Below are 26,548 nucleotides of genomic sequence, written 5' to 3' on the forward strand. Positions count from 1 at the left end.
GGCACTTTATTATGTGGCTCAGTACACCCAGGGTAAGCAAATCAAAAGTGCTTCTCCACGTATGTGAGTTGTATGGCACAGACTCCTAGTGCTAAGTAGAAGCTGATTTAATCAATCCACCAAAACTACTGCTATGGATGCAATCAGTGAAAGGTGGTGGAGAGCCCCCTGACTTTTTCCTTTGCATTGTTTAGTGAGTTAGTGATTCCTAAGGTCACTACTGTCCGACTCCTCTCAGCCCAAGCATCTGACCCCTAATTGCTCCTAGGAGGGCCTGAATACCCCAACGCAGCAGGGGGCAGGGAAGCATGCTAGCTTTTTCCCAAAGCAGTGGATGGCAGCTGCATGACATCTTTGGTTCAGCGGTATTGTCTTCTCATTTTGTTGGAATCTTAAAAGGCACAGCCCTCCATCTCTCCCTGAGCTGAGAATGCACGAGTCCCCAGCTGACTTACTCAAAGCTCTCCTTGCCACAGGTCGGGCAGTGTGGGAACTTACTCAAATCCAGTTGCTTGGAAACCATCTTATCTGGCTGGTCTTCCTTCCCCCTCCACAGTCCACCCCCTTACACAGCAGGCACCCAGACATTCTTAAAGTTCATCACTCTCCACTACACTCCGAGAAGAGCATGAATACACCATTGTGCTTTCCATGGAGGAGAAAGCAGAGAAAATGTCAAGTCCTTTACTGGTGAGAGATCCGTAGCGACTGCCACTGGGCCGGACAGACATGGGTGGTGGGATCTGGTGGTGCCACTGAGCTGGAAAATGGACCAAATAATGTGTTACAATCAAAGGAATACAGTCTAGCAGGTACACGTCAGGGGTGCATTCTGTGCTCATGCCAACACTTTCTGTGGAATCTTAGTAAAGCATTGAAATATATCTGGGTCTGAAATGCCTCATTTGTAAAAGAGAGAAATAAAATCTCTCCTTCCCTGTTGGGAAGAGGGAAATTGGGCTGGTGATTTTTTAATCCCCTAATTCCAAACCCTATGATTCTAATCCAGTAAAATCTGGGACTGTAAGAAGGAACAGTGGGTGACTAGGGTGATTTCTCAAAATTTTCTCCTGACCTAGCATGGAGTCTGCTGGGTGGAGGGCGGTGTAGAGAGGGCGGTAGGCTCTCAAGGCAGGGCACCTCAGAAGGTGGAGATGAGAAATCTATGGAAATGGAAGCCAAAAGATGAGTCCAGACCTCTGACCGCACACCTGATCATACTAATCAGCGATCACCTACCTACCGCCCTAATCAGGTTCTAATGAGCTACAGCAAGAAGACTGAAAAGTAACTTATGTGCAATCAACCATGGTTCAGGGACAAAAGGGAATATTAGAATTTCCACGTTCACCAAGCACTGTCCAAAGGGGACACTGGTTTTAGCAGCCAGGATCCTTAGGCTTGAACATGGCCTGAATGAAATATCCATCCAAGCTGCTCAGTCCTGTGTGCTGTCACTGATTCAGAAATTACCAAGCAGTCTTCTCATGAGGTTTCCAAGAACCTTGCTGTGGAGAAGGGGAAGCACCAGGTGGGAAACATGGACGCTCTGGGTCCTACGAAGCTATGGACCCTTGTAGCATTCCCACTTATAAACGGGTCCTTTGTTGATTTCATTCTTTTGAATAAGTTTTTCGGGATCTAAATGCCTCTGAGTGAATTGATAAAATCAAAATTTGAAAGCTACAAAACAGGACAAAACTTACAGCGATTCCACGAGAGAGCAGGCACTCAGTAAGGCAGCCATGAACTGGTTTAAGTCCCTCCCCGCCGCCCTCCGCCCCTTAGCCTTTCCTGGCTCTCTCGGACACCTTAACCTGATAGCAGGTACTATTAGAATCCCTCTTTTCGAAGAGAGACGGATGCGTACTGTCCCCGTTCCTCGGACAGGTAGGAAGTGATTGCGGGGGGCCGTACGGGATTGATTTTACCCCCAATCCTCCATGCTTTGCCCCACTCCCCGGTCCCAGCTGGGGATTCAGCGCTTCGCGTTGTTAGTGCTGTGGAATCAGGACGGGAGCCAGGGAGAGGTGAGCCAGGACTAACTGAACTGGGGACTCCGCCGCGGATGAGCAGGACTGCGACAAGAGTCATCAGTTTCAGGGCTTATTGGTATGAGTTTCTTAGTTGGAGACCTGTTTCCTTCTGACATGATGAAGTGGGTGAAATGGTAAGGCATTAGCCTGGATTAAGAAACATATCACTGGCGTGTCTCTCCTCGGATCCTCCCAGGGGAAAGTACATTCGAGCCAGCGTCCCTCACGGCTGAATTTCTTTTCAAGTCCACGAATTAAGGAAGATAACCAGAAAGCTATGTATTTTCTCTAAGTATTAGACTTAGGGAAAATGGCAGGCCAAGACCCCTCCTGTATGGTACCAAAGAAAGGAGGTACCTGGCGGTCCAGCGGTTAAGACCCCGCGCTTCCACTGCAGGGGGGCACGGGTTCGATCCCTGGTGGGGGAATTAAGATCCTGCATGGCGCGCGGCACGGCCAAAAAAATGAAAAAGGGGGGGAGGCGGGTGCACCTATAAATAGCAGGGACCTCAGGTTCTAGGCAGAGTTACTGTTTCTTATTTGTTATTCTGATTAATCATGTTAAACCAGTAGTGAATAAGAAACTTATTAAGCCAACAAATTAGTTCTTTTAAAAGAGGGGGGAAAAAAAGGTTTACTCTTGGGTTAAGGAATATGTCTTCAAAAATACCAGTTAATGTCAAAATTATAGAGGAGAGGAGTAGAGTACACAAATACATTAATAAAGATTAATTTGTTAAATGTTTTTGAAAATTAGAAACATGGCTCAAAGGAATGATATAAAACCTGGATTTGCATTCCAGCTGTAGTCACTTAATCTCTTTGAGTCTCTGCATTTCTTCTGCATTTAAATGAGGGTAACAACAATTATTATAATCTCATGGGTTTAGGAGGATCTTAGGGTGCCATTTCATAAATTACAAGTCACTGTACAAAAGTCATCTGATATCAGTATCATTAGGACAGCTCTCTGTTATTAGTCTGATTGTGAGATTGGAGTAATAAATATTTGTGGAATTAATTAACAAATGAATAGGGTCTGGAAAATTCTGCTGGGTGGTGGTGTGACTGGGGAATAACAGGCAGTGGGGAGGGAGTTCCAGTGGGTGACCCATGGCAGCAAGGAGATGGCATGAAGATGCTGGGTGATTAGAAGTACAAGCACAGGTACACTCTGAAGTAGTTGTAATTCCTAGTATTAGAAGTACAGAAAAATTAACCTCTTTTGGAAGAAGATTAACCTTCTAGTGAAATGAAAGAGTGTGCAGAAGCCTGAGGTGACCAGGATAAAATGACTTAAAAAATCCATTTCTTAAGCACTAAAATATGATCTAACCAATTCATTTATGAAAACATACTACACCTATCCTAAAAGAAAAAAGATGTTTTTGGCCACGCCGTGCAGCTTGCGGCATCTCAGTTCCCTGACCAGGGACTGAACCGGGGCCTAGTCAGTGAAAGCGCCGAGTTCTAACCACTGGACAACCAGAGAATTCCCCCCAAAAAGATTTTTAAGCTGCCTGTCCACACAGATCAACCGATGCCATTATACTTACCATATATATCCAACCTGGCAGTGCATGACACGATGCCGGCTTCATTCTTGGCTGACAATGTGTACCATCCAGCGTCTGATTTCTTGGCTGGCTGAATGAGGAGGCAGACATACCCAGTTGTGTCCTGGTGCATGCTGGAGAAAAGAAAGAATGTATCCGTATTGTATCTGGGGGCAGAAGCGGCCTTGTCGAGTTTAGGGCTCCGGGAAACTCGGGCAAGTCAGGCAGTGCAGTGCTTCTCCTCGCCTCCCTGACCCTAGCAGGAGGGAAGGGGATTCAGCTGGAAGCAAGCATCAGGGGCAAACTTGAAGGTGGAAAGAAGAGGGTCAGTAGCCATGGCTGAGACCTGTTCTTGCCCTCTCCACTCTCCTCCCAGGAGGACTCCCACTTGTCACAACCAAAGTACAGAGAAAATCTCTTTTCCGAACCAGGCTGGACATTGCAATAAGAACTTTGTTAAAAAGCTACGGGAAAGTAGACCAAAACGAGAGTCCAGGGATGGATGGACTGTTAGCGTGGGTGGGGTCTTTTCTTTTCCTTCTTCCTTCCTTCCTTCCTTCCTTCCTTCCTTCCTTCCTTCCTTCCTTCCTAGACACTCAAATTGCTTCCATGTTTTGGCTATTGTAAATAGTGCCGCTGTGGACATTGGGGTGCATGTATCTTTTTGAATTAGAGTTTTTGTCTTTTCTGGATATATGCCCAGGAGTGGGATTGCTGGATCATATGGTAACTCTATTTTTAGTTTTTAAAGGAACCTCCATACTGTTCTACATAGTGGCTGCACCAATTTATATTCTCACCAACAGTGTAGGAGGGTTCCCTTTTCTCCACACCCTCTCCATCATTTATTATTTTTAGACTTTTTGATGATGGCCATTCTGACTGGTGTGAGGTGATACCTCATTATAGTTTTGATTTGAATTTCTTTAATAATTAGCAGTGTTGAGCATCTTTTCATGCGCCTGTTGGCATCTGGCTGTGTTCTTTGGAGAAATGTTTATTTAGGTCTTCTGCCCAGTTTTTGATTGGGTTGTTTGTTTTTTGACATTGAGCTGTATGAGCTGTTTGTATATTTTGGAAATTAAGCCCTTGTTGGTCACATTGTTTGCAAATATCTACTCTCATTCTGTATGTTTTCATTTCATTTTGTTTATGGTTTCCTGTGCTCTGCAAAAGCTTATAAGTTTCATTAGGTCCCATTTGTTTATTTTTGCTTTTATTTCTACAGTGTTGCCTTGGGAGACTGACCTAAGAAAACATTGGTATGATTTATATCAGTGAATGTTTTGCCTATGTTCTCTTCTAGGAATTTTATGGTGTCATGTCTTATATTTAAGTCTTTAATCCATTTTGAGTTTATTTTTGTGTATGGTGTGAGCGAGTGTTCTAACTTCATTGATTTACATGCGGCTGTCCAGCTTTCCCAACACCACTTGCTAAAGAGACTGTCTTTTCTCCATTGTATATTCTTGCCTCCTTTGTCGAAGATTAATTGGCTCTAGGTGTGTAGGTTTATTTATGGGCTCTGTATTCTGTTCCATTGATCCATATGGCTGTTTTTGTGCCAATACCACGCTGGGATATCCAAGAGCATGGGACATCTTTCCGTTTCTTTGTAGCATCTTCAGTTTCCTTTATCCATGTTTATAGTTCTCAGCGTACAAGTCTTTCACTTCCTTGGTCAGGTTTATTCCTAAGTACTTTATGTTTTTTGATACAATTTTAAAATGGATTTTTTTTTACTTTCTTTTTCTTTACTTTTAAAGTAAAGTTTTTCTTTACTTTCTCTTTCTGATATTTCATTGTTAGTGTAAAGAAATGCAACAGATTTCTGTATGTTAATCTTGTATCCTGCTACCTTGCTGAATTTGTTTATCAGTTCTAATAGTTTTTGTATGCAGTCTTTAGGGTGGAGGGGGTATTTCTTAATATATCCAACTGGGCATGTGCAGCATTTAGCTTAATACAGTTCAGGAGCAAATCAGCATGTTCTTTCCTTCTGTTTTCTCTATGTCAGTAGTTCTTAACTAACCTTGACTGCATATTGCAATCCTAGATAATTACATCAGAATTTCAGGCTGTGTTTGACACGTTTCATTAATTTACACTTAAGTGTTAACTCAAGAATATTCTCTGTTCTTGCTTATATTTTACCAGAGAAAAACCCTGACCTATATGTACATAGACTTTTTTAGATGCCCAGATTCTGTAAAACCCAATATTTTCTAGGACAAATTCAGTTTACTGTGAAGAAATAATTCTCAGTAGAAATTTCTGTACATAAGCTGCCTTTGTAGCATAAAACCAAAATGGCAAAGAATGAAGGATGGTTAGGGGAAATTAAGGAAAGCACCCACTTTCAGAAACTGGATCCTTAAAGTTACTTAAAAAACAGCCATGTAGTGATGGATGGAGAAGGAGTATTACTTTAATATTTTATTTTGCTTTATTTTATTTTAGCTTTTTACTGTCAAAAGGTTTTCTGTGTGCTAATATGACTGAAGACACATGACAAAAAATAGGCACAATCTTTATAAATTCCTCATACCTTTTTAAGCTTAAAAAATTAAGGTTTTAAAACTGTGGGACATCTGTACAATGCGCTACCCCTCAGCAACAGAAAGGAATAAATTCTTGATAAGCACAGTAACGTGTGAAACAAATACATTATGCTAAGTGAAAGAAACCAGATTCAAAAGGCTACAGACTTATTTGGGCGGCCTGACAAGCCTCTGAACTTGACCGAGGGTGGAGCCTGTACCTGATCCTCTCTCTGGTGAAAGGGATGGTCTCATTGTCTTTCTTCCAGTAGAACACAGGTGGAGGCATGCCTATCACCCGGCACTCCAGTCTCACTGGGTGGCCTTCGGGAACACCGCTGTTCTGCAGTTTCTCCAGGATTACAGGTGCTTTCTTCACTTCTTTGGCTGAATGAGAGAAGGGCAGTGCTAGTTTGAAGAGTAAGTGCCTTGGGGTCCATGCCTCAAACAAATTACAGTTCTGGAATCTAGCAGAGTGAGCACCCACCCACCTTTGCCTCTTCTTTAGAACACGTCTCAAGCCTCTTAGTGAAGATCACGGCCTTGATCAAAGCTCCAGAAGTGAAGCTTGATAAAAAAGAAATGAGGAAACTGTCTCTGCCTATCTTATGAGGGACTACACTTAAGGATTTGGGTCACACACATGGGATGCATATGGTAGGTGTGGAATTGAGGGAGTTTCTTTTATTGCTCAGCAGTAAATTTTGAGAAACAGTATATGATATGTACTAAATAGATCTCTTTTTTCTTTTTTAGAGGAGTTTATTTTGTAGAAGATATATTAATTTTCCCTCAACTTTTTATCTTGAAAAATTTTATAGCTACAGAAAAGTTGAAAGAAGTATACTATTTAAAAAAAATCACACACACAAATTATGCTTCCTAAGGAGGCTTTTTTTCCCCCCACAGAACCAATTAAGGCAAAGCTACCTCATATCTCAGGGTTCCCTAGTCAATAGCAAAATAGTGGGAAAAGAGTAAAAGCCTCAATCACCGTATCCTCGCAGAATGAGCTTTTCCTACTCTGTTGGTGAGATGGAATTAACGATGAGAAAAAGAAAAAAATATACTGAGGAGACAGCTACTAGCTTAGAGAGAGGATTAGCATTCTGAAGCTACCCTGATTTCCTTCAGGGGCCATACGAGGGAGACAGCGGGAGAAAGCCCAGCACAAGATTTCATACATTCTGAAATCTAATTCTGGCTGGGCTACTGCCCCGAGGGGCTGACACCTCCCAGGTGACAGTGACTTGTTGTCCTTATCTGTGGACATGACAGTGTTTTGTTCACATCATCTTATAAGGTAAGGGTTTGGTTGTGTAGTTACAGATTCAAGTGCCTTCCACATTCCAGGCACTGAGTCAGACGTCAGAGATACACAGAAGAACGTCAGAATCTCTGACCTCAGAGGCTCATGGTGTCTTCAGGGAGGCAAAAGGGGAAATAGTTACACCGAAGCCATGAGTGCTGTAAGAGTCTCTCCTTTACTAAGTGCTATGGAAACAGAGGAGGATGTAACCTGGTGGATCCACTGTGCCTTTGTGGTGACATTTGAATTAAGTCTTAGAGAATGAGTAGGAGGTTGCTAGGCAAAGAAGGGCATTCCACGTAGAGGGACCACGGATGCCAAGGCATGGAAGCTTGGGGTGGGGGGAGACCCTGGAGTGTTCCAGGAGCCATGGGCTATAGGGCAAGTGACCTGAATTTAGTGATAGTCAATTAGTAATTACAATGACTACCATTTATTGCAAGCATGATATACACAAAGTACCAGATTATGTGTTTAGCTTACTGATATGTTTTCGAAAGCAACGTAGGAAACATGGCCCTTATTACAGTGAAGGAGAAACTAAGATGAGACTCCATGGGACAAAGGACTAAGGGATTACATCAGAGGCTCTGCATGTTACCGTAATCACCTTGGACGGAGTTACGTTTAGGGGTCCCAGCAGCAAACCTTACCTACTACAGTGAGGTCCAGACTAAAGGAATTCTGCCCGGTTTTGTTGGTAGCAACACAGGTGTAGGTCCCTGCGTCACGTTGAGTGAGCGGGTCAATGAGCAAAGAGTGGACTCCAGTCTCCCTGACCAGCATCTTGTGGGAGGTGTCAGGGAGCACAGGCTGGCCGTTGAGCAGCCACGTCAGCTCCGGAGGCGGCAAGCCACTCACCTAATAAGCAACAGGACAGACGAGGCAAATGACAGATCGATGACAGACAGATTTATTTGGTGGCTGAATTCTTCATCCTTGTCTGGCACCACATCGAAAGCAACGGAGCGTCAGTGCTGAGAAACCTCTCCTCAGGAGCATAGGGACAAGAGGGGTCTAGATGGGTGGCCTCATGCATTTAAGCCGTATAGTATTTGGACCCCAATTCGGGTCATGATTATATTCTAGATTAGAATGAGTAAGAATTAAAAAGCTAAATAGATAGATGAAATAAGCCTGTGGGATCAGTTTCAGAGATATTACTTACACACCTAATAAGCAACAGGTAGCCAAGAAAGGCACAGACATTAAACCAGTGTTCTCAAAGCTGACTGTGTGTCATAATCACATGAGGAGTATTTGACAATCCTGGTGCCCACTTACTATATTAAATCAGAACCTTTGGGGGTGGGACCCAGTCATGGGTTTCTTTTAGGCTTTAGGGTGGAAGAAGTTAATCCCAAATATTATTTAGGTAACTAATGAGAGAGCAAGAACCACCTAGAGATGTGGATTCTATAAACGCGTAACCTTAAGCCTTTACTCATTCATGTCCAAATCTCCATAGCATTCTACGTCGTTCGGACAGAAGGGGTGACTTAAGTTACTGTTCATACTGAGAAATATTCATACTGTTCAACTGAACCTAGTCTCTGGTGGAAGAGTTAGAAGGTAGACTAGCTAAAGGCGATGGACGTTGAGTAGTATGAGAAACCAGCTTCTGTTTTCATAAACTGCCTTGGAGCCATCTTTTCATGACTAGTTTTTTCAAAGGCTGTACCTCACAGCAGTTCACTTCAAGGTTGCAGAAATCATCCTTATGCCTTTATAGTAATAAAGACTTTCCAGGTACCATATGGAAAATGTCTGAATTACATCACCTCTTTGGTTGTCTTTACAAGCATAGAGTTAACTTGGTACAGTATCAGTGTAACTTTTATTAAGATATAAACACTTGAAGATTTTATGAAATACTTTTGTCTGGTATTAAATGCTCCAAAAGAACCTTGTGGGGGAAAAAGTGCGCTCTCTCTCTCTCTCTTTCTCTCTCTCTCTCTCTCTGTTCCTCAGTCCCCTTTCCCCGAAAAAACAACAACCATAAAACAAATACAAACAAAAATAGGTGCATACAAATAAACAAATACAAAATATGAACAGATTTGGAACCAAGAATGGTGTACTAGAGTCTACCTTACAGTCCAGGCGACAGAGGCGCCCCTCGTGAGCTACCATATCCCCAGGAGCCTGCAGGAAATGTGGTCGGAAAAATCGTTCCTGTAGGGGCTCTTTGTCTCTTTCTTGCGCTCGGGACCTTACTCTAAAACAGCAAGCATGTTCAGGCATTACGCATAGAAACCACTTCAAAACTTATGACAGTATAGACATTTAGGCATGGCTCTCGGGCCTGGAGAAAGATTTTTTTGGGGGGTGGGGGTGGCTGGACCATGAAGGGATAATAAATAATAGTGTGGAGCTGATGTAAAAAGCAAAGTACTAGCTATCTCACCCACTGTAGGGTTATCTTGTAAGATCTGTAATTAAATAAACAGGCTTTAGCTTCTTTTTCTCTGAAGTCATTCTGGGTTCAGTGACTCAGCTCCCCTTGCCTTGGGTTTGACCAGTTGTTCAGAAGTTTCAGAATAAAGAAATCAGTATTCAATCTGAACCTCAAATAAGAGCCAAAAGAGAAGTCCTGTTTATCACCCAGAACAAGGCAGCTGCAATCCCTGTGTCTCTGAGTAATAAAATTTAACCTGGCTAATAAATTATGTCAGACCATTAAAGAGGATCATGAACTTAAACTGGTTAAGACTGACCACAGTAACAGCTGTTCTTGAAGAAGGAAAAAAAAAAAAACTGAACAAGAAGGTAGAGTTGCAACAGTGGTAAAATACTGTATCTGAAACGTGGGTCACTATTTTTGTCCCTTTGGTAAGTCTAATGTAATTCATCCACGTCAGCAACTATGAAATGCTTTGCTAAGACTTTGTGGCACCGTAAGACTCTAGAGAAAGCCAGGCTCTTTCTTCTCAGTGATTAGTAAAATTGGAGAGGAGGAAAGTCAGTTGCTGTGTTGGAGACAACTGTTATATTGGAGACAATAACAACAACAGAAATCTTTTATCAGTATACATATACTCATTAACGGTTTCTGTTTTTTAAAGACAAGGTAATTTAATTCAGAGAGTCTGATTTATATATTATGTGCACAGGTGCTACTCATGGTTGCAATTTTTGAACCATTAAAAGTGTGCCGTGGACCAATGCTTCTCAAATTTAATGCACTTATGAATTACCTGGGGATCTTATTAAAATGTAGATTCTGATCAGTATGTCTGGGTGGGGCTTGGGATTCTCCATTTGCAACAAGCTCCCAAGTGATGCTGGTGCTGCAGGTGGAGGACTACACTTGAGTTGACAATTTGTAGACCAGATACTTGAGTGATCATTGTGGTGGGTGGCTGCTTGGGAGGGGCTAGAGAAGGGAGATTCTTACTGTCTTTACCTGTGAGGCTGACCAGCAGCTGTTAGTCGACTTCGAATGGGCAAACCTTGTACCATCAAGTGGCCAGAGCAGCTGATTCTCCCCTGAGAAACAGAAAATGAAGGAGATTAAAATAAATAAAAACAATTTTACATTTTTTCAGTACATATACATTCTTATGGACCAGAACATTATGAACTTTTTGGCTAACTATTTGAGTTTTTTTTGGAGGGGGGATGAAAACAATATAACTCCTTAAATCCCTGTTAATATTCCAGGGGAAACGATTTTTAAGAATATTGTGACTTTCATTTTTAAGCTGAGAAATGAACAGACATAAATGTAAACAAACTTGAATTCTTGTGCACTTAGCATTGTTTGTAGGCACATGCAGAGATCATGGTCAAGTATTTTTATACTCTCCTCAATAGAAGTTATCTTCAAAACTAACATTTTAATAGGAGGAGTGGGTGAGTGGAAATTATAGTTCTGTACCTCCTATTCTAATAGTAGTTGAAGATATTTATTCTGCCATATCTTTAAGGGGAATTTTAAGTCTTGGTCTCTTCAAAAAAGGAAAGTGAAAGATTATGGCTTTCCAACTTTTACCAAAAAAAATTTTTTTTATGAGTGAGGGATATTCACAAGTAATTTGCTTATTCTCTAAAGAACAAAAAATGGCAAATCTTTTTTTTTTTTTTTTTCCGGTATGCGGGCCTCTCACTGTTGTGGCCTCTCCCGTTGCAGAGCACAGGCTCCAGATGCGCAGGCTCAGCGGCCATGGCTCACGGGCCCAGCCGCTCCGCGGCATGTGGGATCCTCCCGGACCGGGGCACAAACCCGCATCCCCTGCCATCGGCAGGCGGACCCTCAACCACTGCGCCACCAGGGAAGCTCGCAAATCATTCTTTGATAGAATAATTTGTTGACTCTTCAAGAGTCAATGAGTTGATCAAAACAAGATTTACTCCAATAGGTCTGGGGCATATACTTAGTGAATAGATACTACTGTCCTTTGACAAAGGCTGAAGGGTGGCGTGACCCATCAGTGGCTAAGTGGTCTTGTAAGTTGTTGTGATACTGTGCTCTAGTTACACAGTCTCTATGCTCCTTATTCATTTTCCTCAGAACTCCTTAGTAACTTGCACTTCTCAAGGTTTATTCACAATGACATGAACCGCTCCTTCCTCAGAGTGCAGTACAGCGTGGTACCCTGCGTCTCTACCTGGGGGTTGGCCGCCATGATGGTGTAGTTGCCGTCGTCATCGCCGGTGGTGGAGTCAATGTACAGAGAACATGTCCCGTCTCCTTCTCGCCTCATTTTGAAGTGCTCATTTCTTTTTGAAATCTGCTTCCCATCTTTGAACCAGTAAACCTGAAATGAAAAATAATCAAGGAGAATATACACTGTTCTGTACATCTTTTTTTTTTTTTTTGAGGAGTCCCTGTTCTGTACATCTTTAGAGGATAATGGTACAAGGAGTAGGATAAGGCAAGGATCGATTGCCATCTCTACAACTAGTAACCCATCCCTTATACAACACTTAGAAAACAATTTTTAAACATTTTACAAATGACAGTATAATATGCTCCTCCACTTGTACATATACAATATTTAAGTAAGAAATTATGTATAATTTAGGATTGAGAAAAAGCTTTTGATTATTTTTATTATATTTATAATTGCTTAAAAAGCCACCCTAAGGACCAGACATGTCTTCAGAGGCAAAATAATTAAAACTGGGAGCCTGGAACTTTTCCTATTATCCTTTTACAAACTCAAGTCTCCCGAAGTTCGAGATCTCAGGGCCTAGAATAGCTGACCTTACTTGAAAGGATAGTATGGTTTATTGTACCAAATGGAATGAGGCCAGGATTCAATTGCTAAATTGTTAAATTTCTCCTCTGACTAAAATTTAAGTATACATAGTTTTCAAGTTAAGTTCTGCATGTATCAAGGAGATCTTTCAAAGATAGGGGAGTTAAAGTACTGGTTGCAGCTGCCCTTCTCTACATTTCCTGGTTACCTAATCTTACATACTAATGCCATGTTAATGTTTGTGAAAGTAGAGTGGATAGATTCCCTGCTGTAGACATACTGGGTGTAAATCCTTCTCTCAGCTGACTGCCAGAAAGTCTGGTGACTCATAAGATTTTTCAGCAGCCAGTGATAACGATGTGACATTTTTGGCATTTACCAACCTAACAGTAATAATACAAATATACCTCACTTTGTACAACAGGCAGGCTGTAGATATTCAGCAGATGTTAAATAGAAAGAAAAGTATCCGTTTGGTGAGTTTGATGGTTGAGAGAATCAATAGCCCAAAATAGAGGATCATGACTAAAAAATTTATTTTCAACTTTTATAAAAATTTTAACTTACCCATAAGTTATCTGATTTTCTTTTTGCCAGGCTATTTAATGATTCTATTCCTGATTGTATCTTTTTAGTCAGATTACCTGGGCTTTGTTAATTTTCTGGTATTGATTTTCATTTCCTCTGTAGATACTGCACTAGAGTCTGGTAAGACTTTCTTGAAGGCATTGTCTATAGTTTTGCACTGTTGGTTGGCCAACTGGCTGGTCATCTTCCCCTACCTTTGGGACAGGTATCCCAACAATTTTGCAGGTGAATGTCACTGGAGAGCCTTCGGTGACCCGGAAGTGCTTGAGTCTTTTGTCAAAGATGGGAGCGATACACTTGCCCGTGGGGATCTCATCATGTTGGATTTCATCATCTGATTCATCAACAGGGGTGCGTTCCAAGCGAAACTCTATTTCATTCATCAGCCTCTGCTCAAAGCTTGAAATTTTGTACTCCTGTCAAAATGGCAAACATGTTTTAATTTCAATTTCTGTGGGTGAGGAAGAATGTGTTCATCAATATAATGTGAGGATGAAACTTTTTAAGATTCGAATGTTAGATTTACATTGTGGAACCTCAGTAAACCAGGCATGTTCCATTTCCAGTTCCTCATCATGGAGCACTGAAGGAGATTTGTGTTTCTACTACAATCCCAAACTGTTCTAGTGAACCCTGATTCCTCACCTTCAGCATGGAGCCCCGGTAGAATATTGTAGGGAATGGAATGAAGATGGAATATAATTTTTGTAGCTACTAATAGTGTCCATTTCAATATGTAGAGCTGCCTTTGTGGTATTTTGGCAAAATTATTCTGAACTGCATTCTGATACATGCCTGCATCACCAGCTTCCTGTCTCTACTAGATATTTCTATTTGGATACTTGAGGAAAACTCGTCTTGAATAAATCTCCCTTGACCCCTAGCTCTTCCTCCTCTGCTCTAGGTTATCTCATCCAGTCTCACAGCTTCAGATACCTTCTGTATGCTGATGACTCCAAATCCATGTGTCTCAGCCTGGTCTCTCCCCAGAACTCATATACCCAATGATCTACTCTACATCATGAGAGTCATATACCCACCAGTATACTCTCTGTCATGGCTTGGGTGCCTCATGGGTGCACCCATGGACCAGCTTAGCATGGTCCAAACAACATGCACTTGATTTCTGTCCCCCAGGGAAGATACTCCTACCCTGCTCTTCCCCATCTTTGGAACTGGCACCACTCTTCATCCATTTGGTTAAGTGGTTAAGCTGGTGTTTCTCACATTACCTATGGTGAAAACCAGATTTTAAAAATAGATTTTTTCAACCTGTACTCTTGTAAAATAAAATAAAAATGAATTACTAGAAAAATAAGATAAAAATGAATTACTAGAAAAATAAAACAGAAAAAGCATGCAGAATTATTATATTCAGTAGACATAAAATTTCTCTGTCAAATGCTCTAGAAACTTCTTAATGGTTACCTTCAATTTCCATACTTATCTCAAGGTGGAGAGATGACAGCTTGCAGACTGGCACAGGTCTAAGACCACACTTTGAGTGCACCAAGTTAACCTAAATCTAGGACTTATCCTGGATTCCTCTGATTCCCTATCCTGCCCTATTCTATCAAGCTTAAATGTCACCTCCCTAAAGCAACTTTCCCAGGCCACTTCATCTAAAGTAACTCCCAATTCTAATTCTCTACAGAGCATGGACTGCTATCTAGTGTTTTTCTTGTTTTTATATTGATTGAATGATTGTATATATCTAAGCCTTAGAATGTTAGCATCAGAAAAACAGAGCTCTTGTCTGTCTTGCATCCCACTATATCAACCATATATGGAATAGTGAGTGCCTGCTACATGGCAGGTGCTCCATGAGTATCTGAAGAATGAAAGAATACATGAATGACATGGGAGCCATCACTTGTTCCAACACTACTGTATCTTTGAGGAATCTGGAGCCATGTGCTTGGGGTGAGGGTGAGCCCTTTGGTTAAACTTGTGACTCTAGTTAACCATAATTTTATGATTTAGGTAGGCCCCATGGAGATGGTTCTAGGATGCCCCTGAAGTGGAATTTGGGAGCACATGGCTGATCTGCCCCCTAGTCATAGGCAGAGTAATTGAGTTCAGGACTCATGAGATATGTTCTCAAGCTATTAAATCACATCATTCGTGTCCTCTAGCTATTGTCTTATACATATCATCGCCTGAATTTGTGCAGAATTGGAACTTAGGAAACACAGACACCAAATGTTTCTTGGTTTTAATTTCTTAGAACCAATTTTAAATCTTCCCTCTCAGCCTCATCTCAGACTGGGTAAACAAAATACATCTACAGCTCTTTCAGGGTAGAAAAATGATTAATCTCCAGTGAAGCGTATTAATTTTTAATCAGTTAAACAAACTAATTAAAGTAAAAGATTGTTCACTTCTAATTGGAAACCCAATTTAGTTTAAAAGTATTAAAACTATTTTCTACATTTTGGGTTGTTGTTTTTTTTTAAAGTTAATACTTAAAGCTTCCATCTGTCTACCTATTAGTTTGAACTATATGAAATTGCCATTTCTGAGGGTTAAAAGAGGTAAAAATATCAGCAATTTCAAGTTATTCAACCTAATACTATACAGCAAGTATATTTTCCATAAATACATTAACTAATCCCACAAATTTGAAATGTTTCCTAGTCTTGACAATTTAAAATCCTATAAGGAATATATTTTTCTTCCTTGTTGAATTGCATTCATGCTCCTAAATGGGTATTATTTTTCCTTTTAATAAATTTGTTTATTTTTTGGATGCTTAGGAGTAAAACCAATGAGTCATTTTATTCTCTTACTATGTGAGGTAGGTGCTAAATAGCTTTATTATTTTAAAAATAATAGTCAAAAGCATAATTCATATAGTTTGCAAACCTCATACACAGATCCTGGAGTTCAGGATAACCCAGGCTTTTTGTGAGGGTGGCAAGGGGTCTTAGCTTCTTATGGCTTCTCATCTTGTTTCATTTAAGTCCCCAAATTCCCAATCCATTCCATACTGCCTCTAGCCACTATTTTAGTGGAGTCCTTGCTCCAAGCTAAAGAACCTTCTCTGCAACTTCTCCTACTGCATGATGGAGGAGGGCTGGTAAGTTCCTGGCTAATTACATTGTCAGAGTTATTATGAGGGGGTGGGGAGAAATGAATTCCTGAAATTCTATATTGAAAGTATGATCTAATTTTTCCAAACAAGTATTACTGTACATTGTGGTAAGTTATGATTATATCTATACTTGAGGAACAAATGGGTGATACCTAAGGCTTTTGAGCACTTGCCTGAGAATACAAATACCACATTGTCTCCATGTATTCCAAACAGCTATTTTTAGGAACTTGATTTTACCAAGTTGGGACCTGATTTTATGGAAATTATAAATGTTTGAATTGATTTAACCAAAGGAACTATGGAAGCAATATGATGAAAATATGCAGGTTTTGTTTTTCTATAAATCTACACATATTGGTTACATATTTACTATTCTACCAGTACTACAGGTTGGGAGGTGATGAAAACAGAACACTCAATGAGTTATCTAAAAGACACCATTTGTAACTATGTACTGAGGATACAGTTGTATTCTACTGAGGCACCAAGATGAGTTAGATATCAAAAAAGAAGTGAGTTGGGAGACAAAGTATCCTCCAGAAATTTCAAAGCAGGTGCTTAAGGACAGGTTAGATGATTGATATTCGTCATCTTCATCAGAGATACGAAAGAGTCAGGAGGGAGAAAATCCAGTGAGAAGACTTTGGAAAGAGCTATTAATGTCTGTGAGTGTCCCACCTCCACCTCCACCTCTACCCCCAGAGTACCTGCCTTTCACCTCCAGTTTGTTGAGAGAGATTAAATAGACCCATTTGTAGTGTTTATTGTGTTCCTCCAGTGGATTGGTATCTGACTCCTGCCTAAGAAATGTAGAGTGAGGAGCAAGGAGGGTTTTTGTTGGTGAGCAAGCTGAAGGTTGCTTTCAGTGGCCCACACTCCTGCACTGTGTCAGGTCAGAGGACTTGTGATGGTTCCTGTCATACACATATGGGCCACATATGAGACAGAGCCAGTGTGGAGTCAGCTTTTGTCCCTCTGTGGCTGGGAAAGGAAGGAGTTGGGAACAGCAGTTAGTGAAGCAGGGGAGGAGGGAGTGAAAAAGAGAGAAGCTGGCCATACTTCCTTCCTGGCTTTAGATTTCCCATTTGTAGAGATCCCTGGGGTGTGCGGTGTGAGGTGTGAATGGGGGCGTTTGTGTGTGGGATCTTATTTTTGAATAAAGATTGGGGTGTTTGTTACCACAAGGACTGGTCATTTTGTATTACTCGATCAAGGTTGTATTTTGCAACAAAGTAAATGTAGAACCTTATATGAACTAAAATCGGTCAAAATGGTTTTGAGATTACCTCACATTTGAGATTGCCAGGGGAAGGATTAGCCCCACTAGATAAATTTAAAGGGATAAAGGGAGAAAAAAATAAAATTGCTTTTAAGATACAGTTGTTGAAGGTACCAGTTATATGGTATAATGTATAAGTTACAGATGCACAACAAAATAAGAGTACTGTAGGTCAAGGAGCTTCCATGAAAGATTTCATAAAATATTTGGGAAGTTGAACCTCAGGAACAAGGAAACCCATGTAACTGTGTGGCAAGGGGTATGTGACCTGTTTCTAAAGCAGTGAATCTTTACAACTGAGATGTTTACAAAGATGCACACCATCCCCAGAGCAGGAATTCTTTTTTTTTTTTTTTTTTGTAGTGCTTTGCAACTAAGAGTTGGTTATTCCAAGGATAACTAATCCTCTTATACATAAATCAAGGTTGTCATGCCAAGTTGTGACTGATGGGATTCAGATTTTGTAAGGACATTTGCAAACAAGCAGTGTGTTTAAGTTAAATTTGAATGTGCTTTCTGCACTGTTCTGCACAAAGGTTGTACTACTGATCCACTGTCAGCGGCTGTGCACTTTGAGTTTCCAGAACTGGATTTGGGCTGTGTTCTCCATTTTCCCTTGCCTTGTCCCCTTTGTGAGTAAAAGTTGGAGTTTCTGCGTCAGCTGCTTGTAGGTGATGTCTGTGCTCAAAGGAGAGAATATTTTTCTGTGTAAATCTGGTCTGTATGGCAAGCAAGTCAAAGACATATGGCCCATCCTTTCCAGGCTTATGTTAAAGACCTTCAGTGAAAATGAATTGCATAGAATTTCAGTTGCTCTACGAAAGAAAATGAAAAGCTAAAAAAATTACATCAGAAGAGTATGCCACTTGAAAATATAATTTTTTTTTTTTTCTCTAAAGATAATCCTCTTAAGGCTGATAGTTTGACAACTTGAGGCATTTGGTTTCTGGGACACATCTGCAGAAGTTTTCTTCAGATTGTCAGAGTGGTGGAGAGTGCCTTCCTCCTGCTAAGAACCACAGTGTAATGACACAACCCAATCAGATACGGCATTGCCAAGGTTCCAAATTTCCAAAACGTGGGCCATGATCTGGCACTCACTGCCCTGAGCGTGCTGCGGGCTTCCTCTACTCTAGGTCTGAGTCTGGGCTTCAGGGGCAAATAATCAGATAGGATCAAACCAGCTGGAAGAGCCTGCCCAAAGGGTTCCCAACCAACTCTGGGTACAGTGTTCACTAAAAGAAGTTTTATGTGTTAGAGAAAGTATTCTCCTTTTGTTCCTGGGTGAGCCACAGTATGGACAGCAGGTAAGAGATTCCTAGACTAACTTGGAGGTTAACCTACACAGAGGATGTCTTCTTTTATGATTTATCCAATACTACATGCTTCCTTCAATAGAAATAACCAGGCTTCATGGCTTACCCCCGTCCCTGCTGCCAAATTCTTAGAATACTATAGTAGGCACTGGGGACACGGCATTCTATAAAACACACACTCTACCTTCAAGGAGGTTGCAAAAAAATACTTTAAATCCAGATTTTGTCTTTAAGAATAAATAATTACTAAATGGTTCACAGATTTATTTTATACTTAAATGTTCAGTTAACACCAGAGTTTTGCTTAATTTCAGTGTGTTTTTTTCAAAAGGCTTTCATCTTTTTAGTCAGTTGATTAAAATAGATTGTTATCATAGTAGATAGTGTCTATAATTAGGTATAATCAGAATCTCTATAGTTAAGTGAGATATTTTCCATACAGATGCAACAAATCCAAAACTTTCCCTTTGGTCAAAAGTTTGGTTATCCTATCTGAAATTAATGTAAATCCCAAAGTTGTGAGTTAATTCAGCAGATATTCCCTGAGCACCTACTCTGGGCCAGATACAGCAGGGGTGCAGCAATGAACAAGACCCCGTCCCACCCCCTGCCAATCCCGCTCCCAGGGAGCTTGTGACTGGTGCATCCTGGGTGGGCCCACAGCAGGTGACATGGGGACACTTCACTATTCCAGCACCCAGGGTCCTACAGTGCCCACGGTGAGCGACATAAGGCCAATGACTACGTTGAATTCTCATTAGAAAAGGAACAGATCGCAAGACTGTTTGCCCTCAAGAGAGAATTTTCATAAAGAATTCATGGTCAGAGATGAAAGAGGTAAGATTTAAATAGAAGAAATGACTAAGCAGTTTAGAGAAGAAGGAGATTAGAGGAAAAAAAGGCAGAGCTAGAATTAGGTACTTATTTTCTCCCCCCTCTGTCATATAGGGTAGTATCTGGGAACCACAGGCAGTTTTAATGAAGCCTTCATTTAAAAAATGGAGGGGGGGGGAGGAGCAGAATAAAGAGATGGGAAAGTTTCCAGAGAAATGAGTTCAAGGAGGAAAGTTGAAATAAGACATTAAATATGTGTGTGTGTGCTTTAGACATTAACAGTCACCAACTATTTACTGGGAGCAGAACGTCATACTAAGTCATGTATGCATTAAAATCGTTGGTTGTGAAGGTTCCATCACACTTTGTGTGATCCTGGGTTCCTCTGCCCTCTCAGACTCACCTTGCTAACCTAAACCAAGTGATGTCCAGTGAAGATCCACTGGTGGTGAATGATACCCTTCGAAATAAGAAATGATGCAGCCTAAAATCTATAAATCTTTATCGGTTTAGAAAGCTAAACAGTTTAATAAATATGAGCATCTGAAAGGATGACACCTTTGTATCACACAAAGTCCTGAGAATCAACCAGCAAATGCTAGTTGCTAATTGAAAATGTTATATAAAATGAGTTTGAGGATAAATGCTGAAGTATTACAGCAGAGAAATACAAGGTGGCAGATACATCAAAGAAACCCTATTTCTAAAGCATTAATTTAGAAGTTTGAGTTCTGGGGAGGACATTTTTTATAGTCAATAATATTAATTGTTCAAGGACCTTTGGTTTACGTTCATGCTCAACATAACATGTAAATGCTTTAGAACGTTTACTCTTCTTCATCTGCTTAGGAATAACGTAGGGCAAGAGAGTCCAGCTTTCTGGACCTAAAAGTGGTCAAAGCAAGATAAAACAAAACAAATGCATACTCTTCAGAAGGAATCATTTGCTTCCCCCTCGTATGTGCAGGCTAATATGGGAGTAAGAAAACAGATCACTTTGACCCCTGTGTCCCCAAAATGCAGGTGGAGGTGGCTGTCAATACACGTTTCTTTATGATTGTTCTCCACTTTTTCTCAGCAAATTTTCTTCTTCTTAACTTCCTCAATGGGCCACAATTCATTTAGACAGTGCTTCATGACTTTTTCACTGTCATTTCCCAAGGCAGCAATGGACAAAGCAATATTATAATATGGTCATCATTTTTTCCTCAAAACGTTCTCAGAATCAACATCTACCAACCTAATGCAAGCATTCCGTCTCAGACAGCTTCTTAGTTTCCTGAATTGCATTTATGCAGCTTGGCTTTCATGATCCCTGGCCTAGAATGCTGTGTAAGATCAATTCTGTAATTAATATACCATAATAACACTCAGAATAATAACTGTCAGAAGAACACGGATGTGTCACAGATATTTGGTATATAGTTTTCACTGAAATATGGAGAGGATTGAGATGCTTTTTGAGACTCCAAGTTCCTGCTGTTAGCCCTGAAGATAATTCATGACGGAGGTTTAATAAAGACTTCTGCTGGGTTTATGGCACTCCACTCATGGAAGTTCATGTTTATATGTACTCACGTTTCAGGTAATTAAGAGAAAAACCCTACTTTCCTCTGAGTGGGGGCAATGGATTAACATGGATCTACCTACAGAGTAACCATAAAAGTAAAACCAAACAGCCTGTGTGCTGACCTGGTATCATTTTTACAGGGTTCTAATTGCTCCGTCTGAGTTGTTAAAGACATAGGCTGAACACAGCTCTGATTTCAATGACACTTAGAAGGATTAACAAGCACAACTGTGATGACAGTATTATAGGAAAACAAATTGTGCTAGACAGAGCAACGTTTATGGGGCTTGGAGGTATTTGTTGTAAAACTGCAAAAAGGCTGCAGAGTTTCAGGGAAAATGTGAAAGTGTCCTGGAGACCAGGGCTCTGGTTCTCATTCTACCACTGACAGTTTGACAACTGTGCTTCAGTTTCCCTATCTAGAAGATGGAAGAGAAGAATAGTTATGTTGGTGTTTGCCTCCCAGAAATATATGTAATTTCATGAGATAATACCTGAAAAGTGTACTCAATTATGGCAAGCTTAAATATCCTGCTTCAAGTCAATAATTTAAAGTCAATTTTAAAAAGCATTTTAAGCATTATTATTTTAAGCATTTTAAGCATTACTTTCAAGAGAATCCACTCAGTAAAAATTGTCCAACATATAACACAATAGTAAAATACTGTATATCAATGGCTCCACTGGAAGTAAGAGATAGAAACATGAAGGAAAACAGCATATGGTCAGGGGAGTCTGGAGCCTTGTTTCCAGGGGTCACTTATGTCACAAATTCCACAATATTTGGTATATAGTTTTCACTGAAATTTTATGTTATACTTAAAATAGATTTTATCAGTTCCCACCTGGGGAAATAAACCAAGAGTTAGATTATTAAAATGTAAATCTGCATTTAAAAAATAACCACCTTACAAAAAGCAAAAATAAATGGCTCCAATAAAATACTTAGTCTTTCTTTTATGTGATGCCTACAGATGACTTTCCTTTTTCTCCTTCCGTGTAAACACTTACTAGAAAGCAGGGAGTTGTACAGGTTGAAACACAGGATATTGGCTAATGGCTATTTCACGTGCTTCAACCTAATGTAAAGATGGAGAGGAACTGGTGAGCAAACCCCCAAGCACATTAGATTGAAGCAGCCAGATCAAGGATGGCTTGGAACCCCAGAGTTCCTTAAAGTCTAGGTCATCTCAAGGCTCAGATATTGAAATGTCTCAAAGATGTGACAGTGTTGGCCAATACTGAGCTGAGGATTGTTGGAATGGAAAACAGACTATCTAGTCTCTCTCCTTAACATACACTATTCTAGGTAAACGCACGTAGACAAGTAAACTGAATTAACTACTGGGCTAAATCAAGAACTGTGGATCCATGTGGACGAGTTTCCTACGTGAACCATGGACAGTCTGTGCTTTGCCTTCCAAAACTGCAGTGTCAGCTTCACCAAGGTCAGGTGACCTGAGCATCCAAGGACTGAATTAAGCAAACTTACATTCCTTACAAAGAAATTCCAGTAAACCGTCTGAACCCAACAATCTTACCTGCTGGTTTGATCTGACATCACTGAAATTCATTTTTTTCCCCAAGTCTAGAATCACTGCATTCTTAGTTTCACGAATGTAATCATCATTCACTGGTTGGGAAGACTTTATATGTTTCTTCATTAGTCCCTGGGATGGCCTGTAAAATAAATTCACACCTAAATCACTCATGAAAAGCACTGGCCAGGGTAGAGAGACCTAGAAACCAGAGTGGTTGGCATGGCAACCAGAGCCAGGAGCCATCAGGCACTTACGGAGTGCATCTTGCGAGCAAACCTTGAGCACTAACCAGAAAATCTGTGTATCGAGGTGTTTTCAGTATTTAAATTATAAAAACATTATTTAAAGTAATCATGTCCTTTTGTCCTAAGGTGTTCAATATCCATTTTGTGTCTAAGAGATCGGATTATGTAGGAATTCACTAAATGAAAGTCCTGTCCCAGACCAAGCTACTCTTATATGGGTCCATTCTTTTTTTTTTTTTTTTTTTTGCGTACTCGGGCCTCAACTGCGCCACCAGGGAAGCCCTTATATGGGTCCATTCTTAAATGACATCTTTTACATCAAGAAACCTCAATGACACTTACACGGATGGTGCGCTTCTAGGCAGCCCCATGGCATTGGTGGGTGGGATGGCAGGGAGAGAAGGCAGGACGGAGCTGAGGAAAGCCACTGGGTTCTGAATCCGGCTGGTGGGAGAGACAGGAGTTGGGGACACGCAGTGGGGCTGAAACTGGTTTCCGCTGGCGATGGAAAATGTGAGTGGCAGTTGTGCTGGCTCTGTCGGACCTGGAGGAGGTGGCTCATTTTGGACCGAAACCCCTCCCAGAGATTTGGTTTGCGCCGAGGGCTGAAGAACTAAGAGGCTTTCTTTGCTCACTGTCCTCTGCATGGCTTGAGGAGTGCTGATCAGGGTGAACACTGGAGAGCTGGAAGGGGACACGGTGGCTGCGGTCGTGCTTGTGGAGGGGAAGAAGGGCTTTGGCCGGGCCAAGCTGAATGTCTGTGATGAAGGGGCCTTCACCTGCTTGCCGGACATTGTCACCGCTGGGGCAGCAGTGGAGGTCGAAACACTCATGTTGAAAGGAAACTCCTTAGGAGATGAAGGAGATGGGTTTTGCAACTGCTGTTGTTCCAGCAAGACTTGGTTGTGAAGCTGTTGTAGCTGGCTGGAATCTCTGCACGCAAAACAAGAGTGGGGAGAGAGAAGAGAAATCCGTCACCATCGCCTCAGTCTGTAAAAACAGGCTGTTGACTGTTTGATGCCGATTAAGAACACACAACCAGTGTTGCCAGAAACCAGCCGATCAGATTCGGGCACGTGGGATCTATTTCCCTGGCCAGGGATCAAACCCGTGCCCCCTGCATTGGAAGGGCGAGTCTTAACCACTGGACCGCCAAGGAAGTCCCTGTCTCTCCTTCTTTCTAAATCTGTTTGATTGCCAGGAAGAAGGGAAAGTCCACCATGATGCACAACTCCAAGAGGCGTCATTCACATTGTGTTCTTTGTGTTGTGACCCTGGAGTTGGGCAACACAGCAGCCCCATTTTAGAATGTTATAAATTAGAAAGAAGAAATAGAAAAATGGTCCTCTTGTTGGAAGTGCTCAAAGTTCTGAGATGAGCAGATAGTATCTCTGTTTCAGGACAGAAGGCACTGAGCTACATACTGATGTGAGTTACTAAAGGGGGCTCAGTTCCCTGAGAATGTGCTATATTCTTCACTCTGCCTCATTTTAGAGCAAACTTTAACAAAGCAGCTGGATGTGGCTTGGTGTTTCTCATCCTCTTCTGACAACAAAGCTTTATAGAGAAGGTGACCATATGTCTCGATTCATTCTAGACAGTCCTGCTTTATGCCTGTTTTCCTGGCATGATTATTAATAGTGCTCTTTCACTCTCAAAAATATCATGGTTTGAACGATGGATTATATGGTCACCGTAGTTATGAACGTTACTTAGACTTTTCTTGTGCCTAATGAAAAAAAAAAGCGCTTTCTCCATTTATAGGAACCTGACTCACAGAAGCATTATATGAGTTGCCTTAAGTCCCACAGTCTATTTACTTCCTCTTAACAAAACAGTTAATTAATTTTTTAAAATAAGAAAATGGAAAACGAAAGTGTCCAAAAGTCATATATGCATAAAGTTGTCAGGGCTGTCAAACTTTGCTGTTTAGGAGAATCTATTCTTGAATAAACAACCATAGGAACAGCCACAAGTGAGACCACAGTGCTTCAAGCCCACCGTGGTTTTATGTTCTTTGAAAATATGTTTTGGAACATAGAAGGTGATCTGCTGAACATGAGATCTATTAAAAATGAAAGGTTTTATGTTTTCATACCATCGGGAAAGTCAACACCAGCAGCAATAAAGTTGAGGCAGAAAGTTCTCCAAATTTTGATTTAAAAAAAATTTTGTTTTTAATTGAAGTATAGTTGGTTTACAGTGTTGTGCCAGCTCTGCTGTACAGCAGTGACTCAGTTATACACAGAGACATTCTTTTTCTTAAATATTCTTTTCCATTATGGTCTATCACAGGATATTGAATATAGTCATAATTTTTAAAAAAATTTCTTGGAGTTTAAGACCTTTTCTCTTGCCTTCATTAACATTTCTGATACACAGTATACGGAAAAGTAACTTCACAAAGTAGAGACCTATCTCCACTTTCATGACTGCTGTCAAATGCTACATACTCTGCGACTCTTTTTTCAACTATGAAAACTAAGAATTTAGAAGTATAGCCACTTGGCACAGTAACTTTCTTCCTCCCTTTTAGAAGTAAGTATTTAAGCTGAGAGAATAGAGTAACATAATTAAAATTAATTAAATCTTTTCATTCCATCATAGATGAAAGATTCGGCAATCAAGAGAAGCAGAAATATCTTTGTTAGATTATCCTTAGAAAAATATATACAATAACGTTGTTTCTGCTGGTGTTAACTTTCCCAATGGCATGAAAATAAAAAACCTTTAAATTTTTAATGGATCTCATATTTGGCAGGTCCCATTCTGTGATTACTGTAGCGTAAAGAAAATGCCATGTGGTTTTTAGGACATGTTTGTATTGTAGTCTGAGTAACTTTTAATTTGATGGTATTGCAGAAACGTTTTATTGTGGTTATGGAAGTAGAAAAAGTAGTATATGAAAACTAAGTAATCTTAGAAAGATAAGGATGAAAAAAAGGGGCCAGGAAGTCGTTTGGTATTGATTGATTCTTATTTTCCTTTAGCTCCCATTGAATGAAAACTAAAAACCAGCTTTTAATTTTAAGTAAGACTTTAAACAGCATGTTAGCCCTTATCATTTAATGCAGTATATTGGATCGTAGAGGGTCATAAACTTTAAACATAATGATATATGAGATACAGCATCGAATAGTTTTGATTATCTAAGATTCTGGAAGAACTCATTTGAGAATAATGTCTCCTTTTGTTTGACAGGGTTTTTTTCCCCAAATTTTATTAAACTGTCTTGTTTCAGAAGGGATTTAAAACAGCTGTTTCAATTTGCTTATTCATGACATAAGGGCAAGGTGTCAATTCCAGTATTCAACAAACTTTTATTGAATCTTCTGTATGTTTACTTTGCTAGGTACTGTAGGAGATACAAATATGCCTGGGATAGTATGAGCTATTCAGGGCTCAAAAATCTTACTATACATATATGTAATAC

The 26,548-nt window shown here is 40.5% G+C and overlaps 1 protein-coding gene across 2 annotated transcripts in view; it reads right to left on the reverse strand.

Annotated features, from left to right (window-relative positions):
* Positions 1-590: 590 nt before the first annotated feature.
* Positions 591-26,548, reverse strand: part of MYPN (myopalladin) — a 63,880-nt gene continuing 37,922 nt past the window's right edge. For both annotated transcript variants that reach the window (XM_024765544.1, XM_024765545.1), the window contains exons 10-19: positions 23,458-24,048; positions 22,871-23,009; positions 13,428-13,649; positions 12,052-12,201; positions 10,848-10,930; positions 9,533-9,659; positions 8,095-8,302; positions 6,354-6,519; positions 3,593-3,726; positions 591-760 (exon numbers count right to left, since the gene is read on the reverse strand). In XM_024765544.1, the coding sequence (XP_024621312.1) occupies positions 591-760; positions 3,593-3,726; positions 6,354-6,519; positions 8,095-8,302; positions 9,533-9,659; positions 10,848-10,930; positions 12,052-12,201; positions 13,428-13,649; positions 22,871-23,009; positions 23,458-24,048 (1,990 nt within the window). The remainder of the gene's footprint in view (positions 761-3,592; positions 3,727-6,353; positions 6,520-8,094; positions 8,303-9,532; positions 9,660-10,847; positions 10,931-12,051; positions 12,202-13,427; positions 13,650-22,870; positions 23,010-23,457; positions 24,049-26,548) is intronic.

Source organism: Neophocaena asiaeorientalis, unplaced genomic scaffold, assembly GCF_003031525.2.
Source record: "Neophocaena asiaeorientalis asiaeorientalis breed wild unplaced genomic scaffold, Neophocaena_asiaeorientalis_V1.1 scaffold31, whole genome shotgun sequence".
Classification (NCBI taxonomy): domain Eukaryota; kingdom Metazoa; phylum Chordata; class Mammalia; order Artiodactyla; family Phocoenidae; genus Neophocaena; species Neophocaena asiaeorientalis.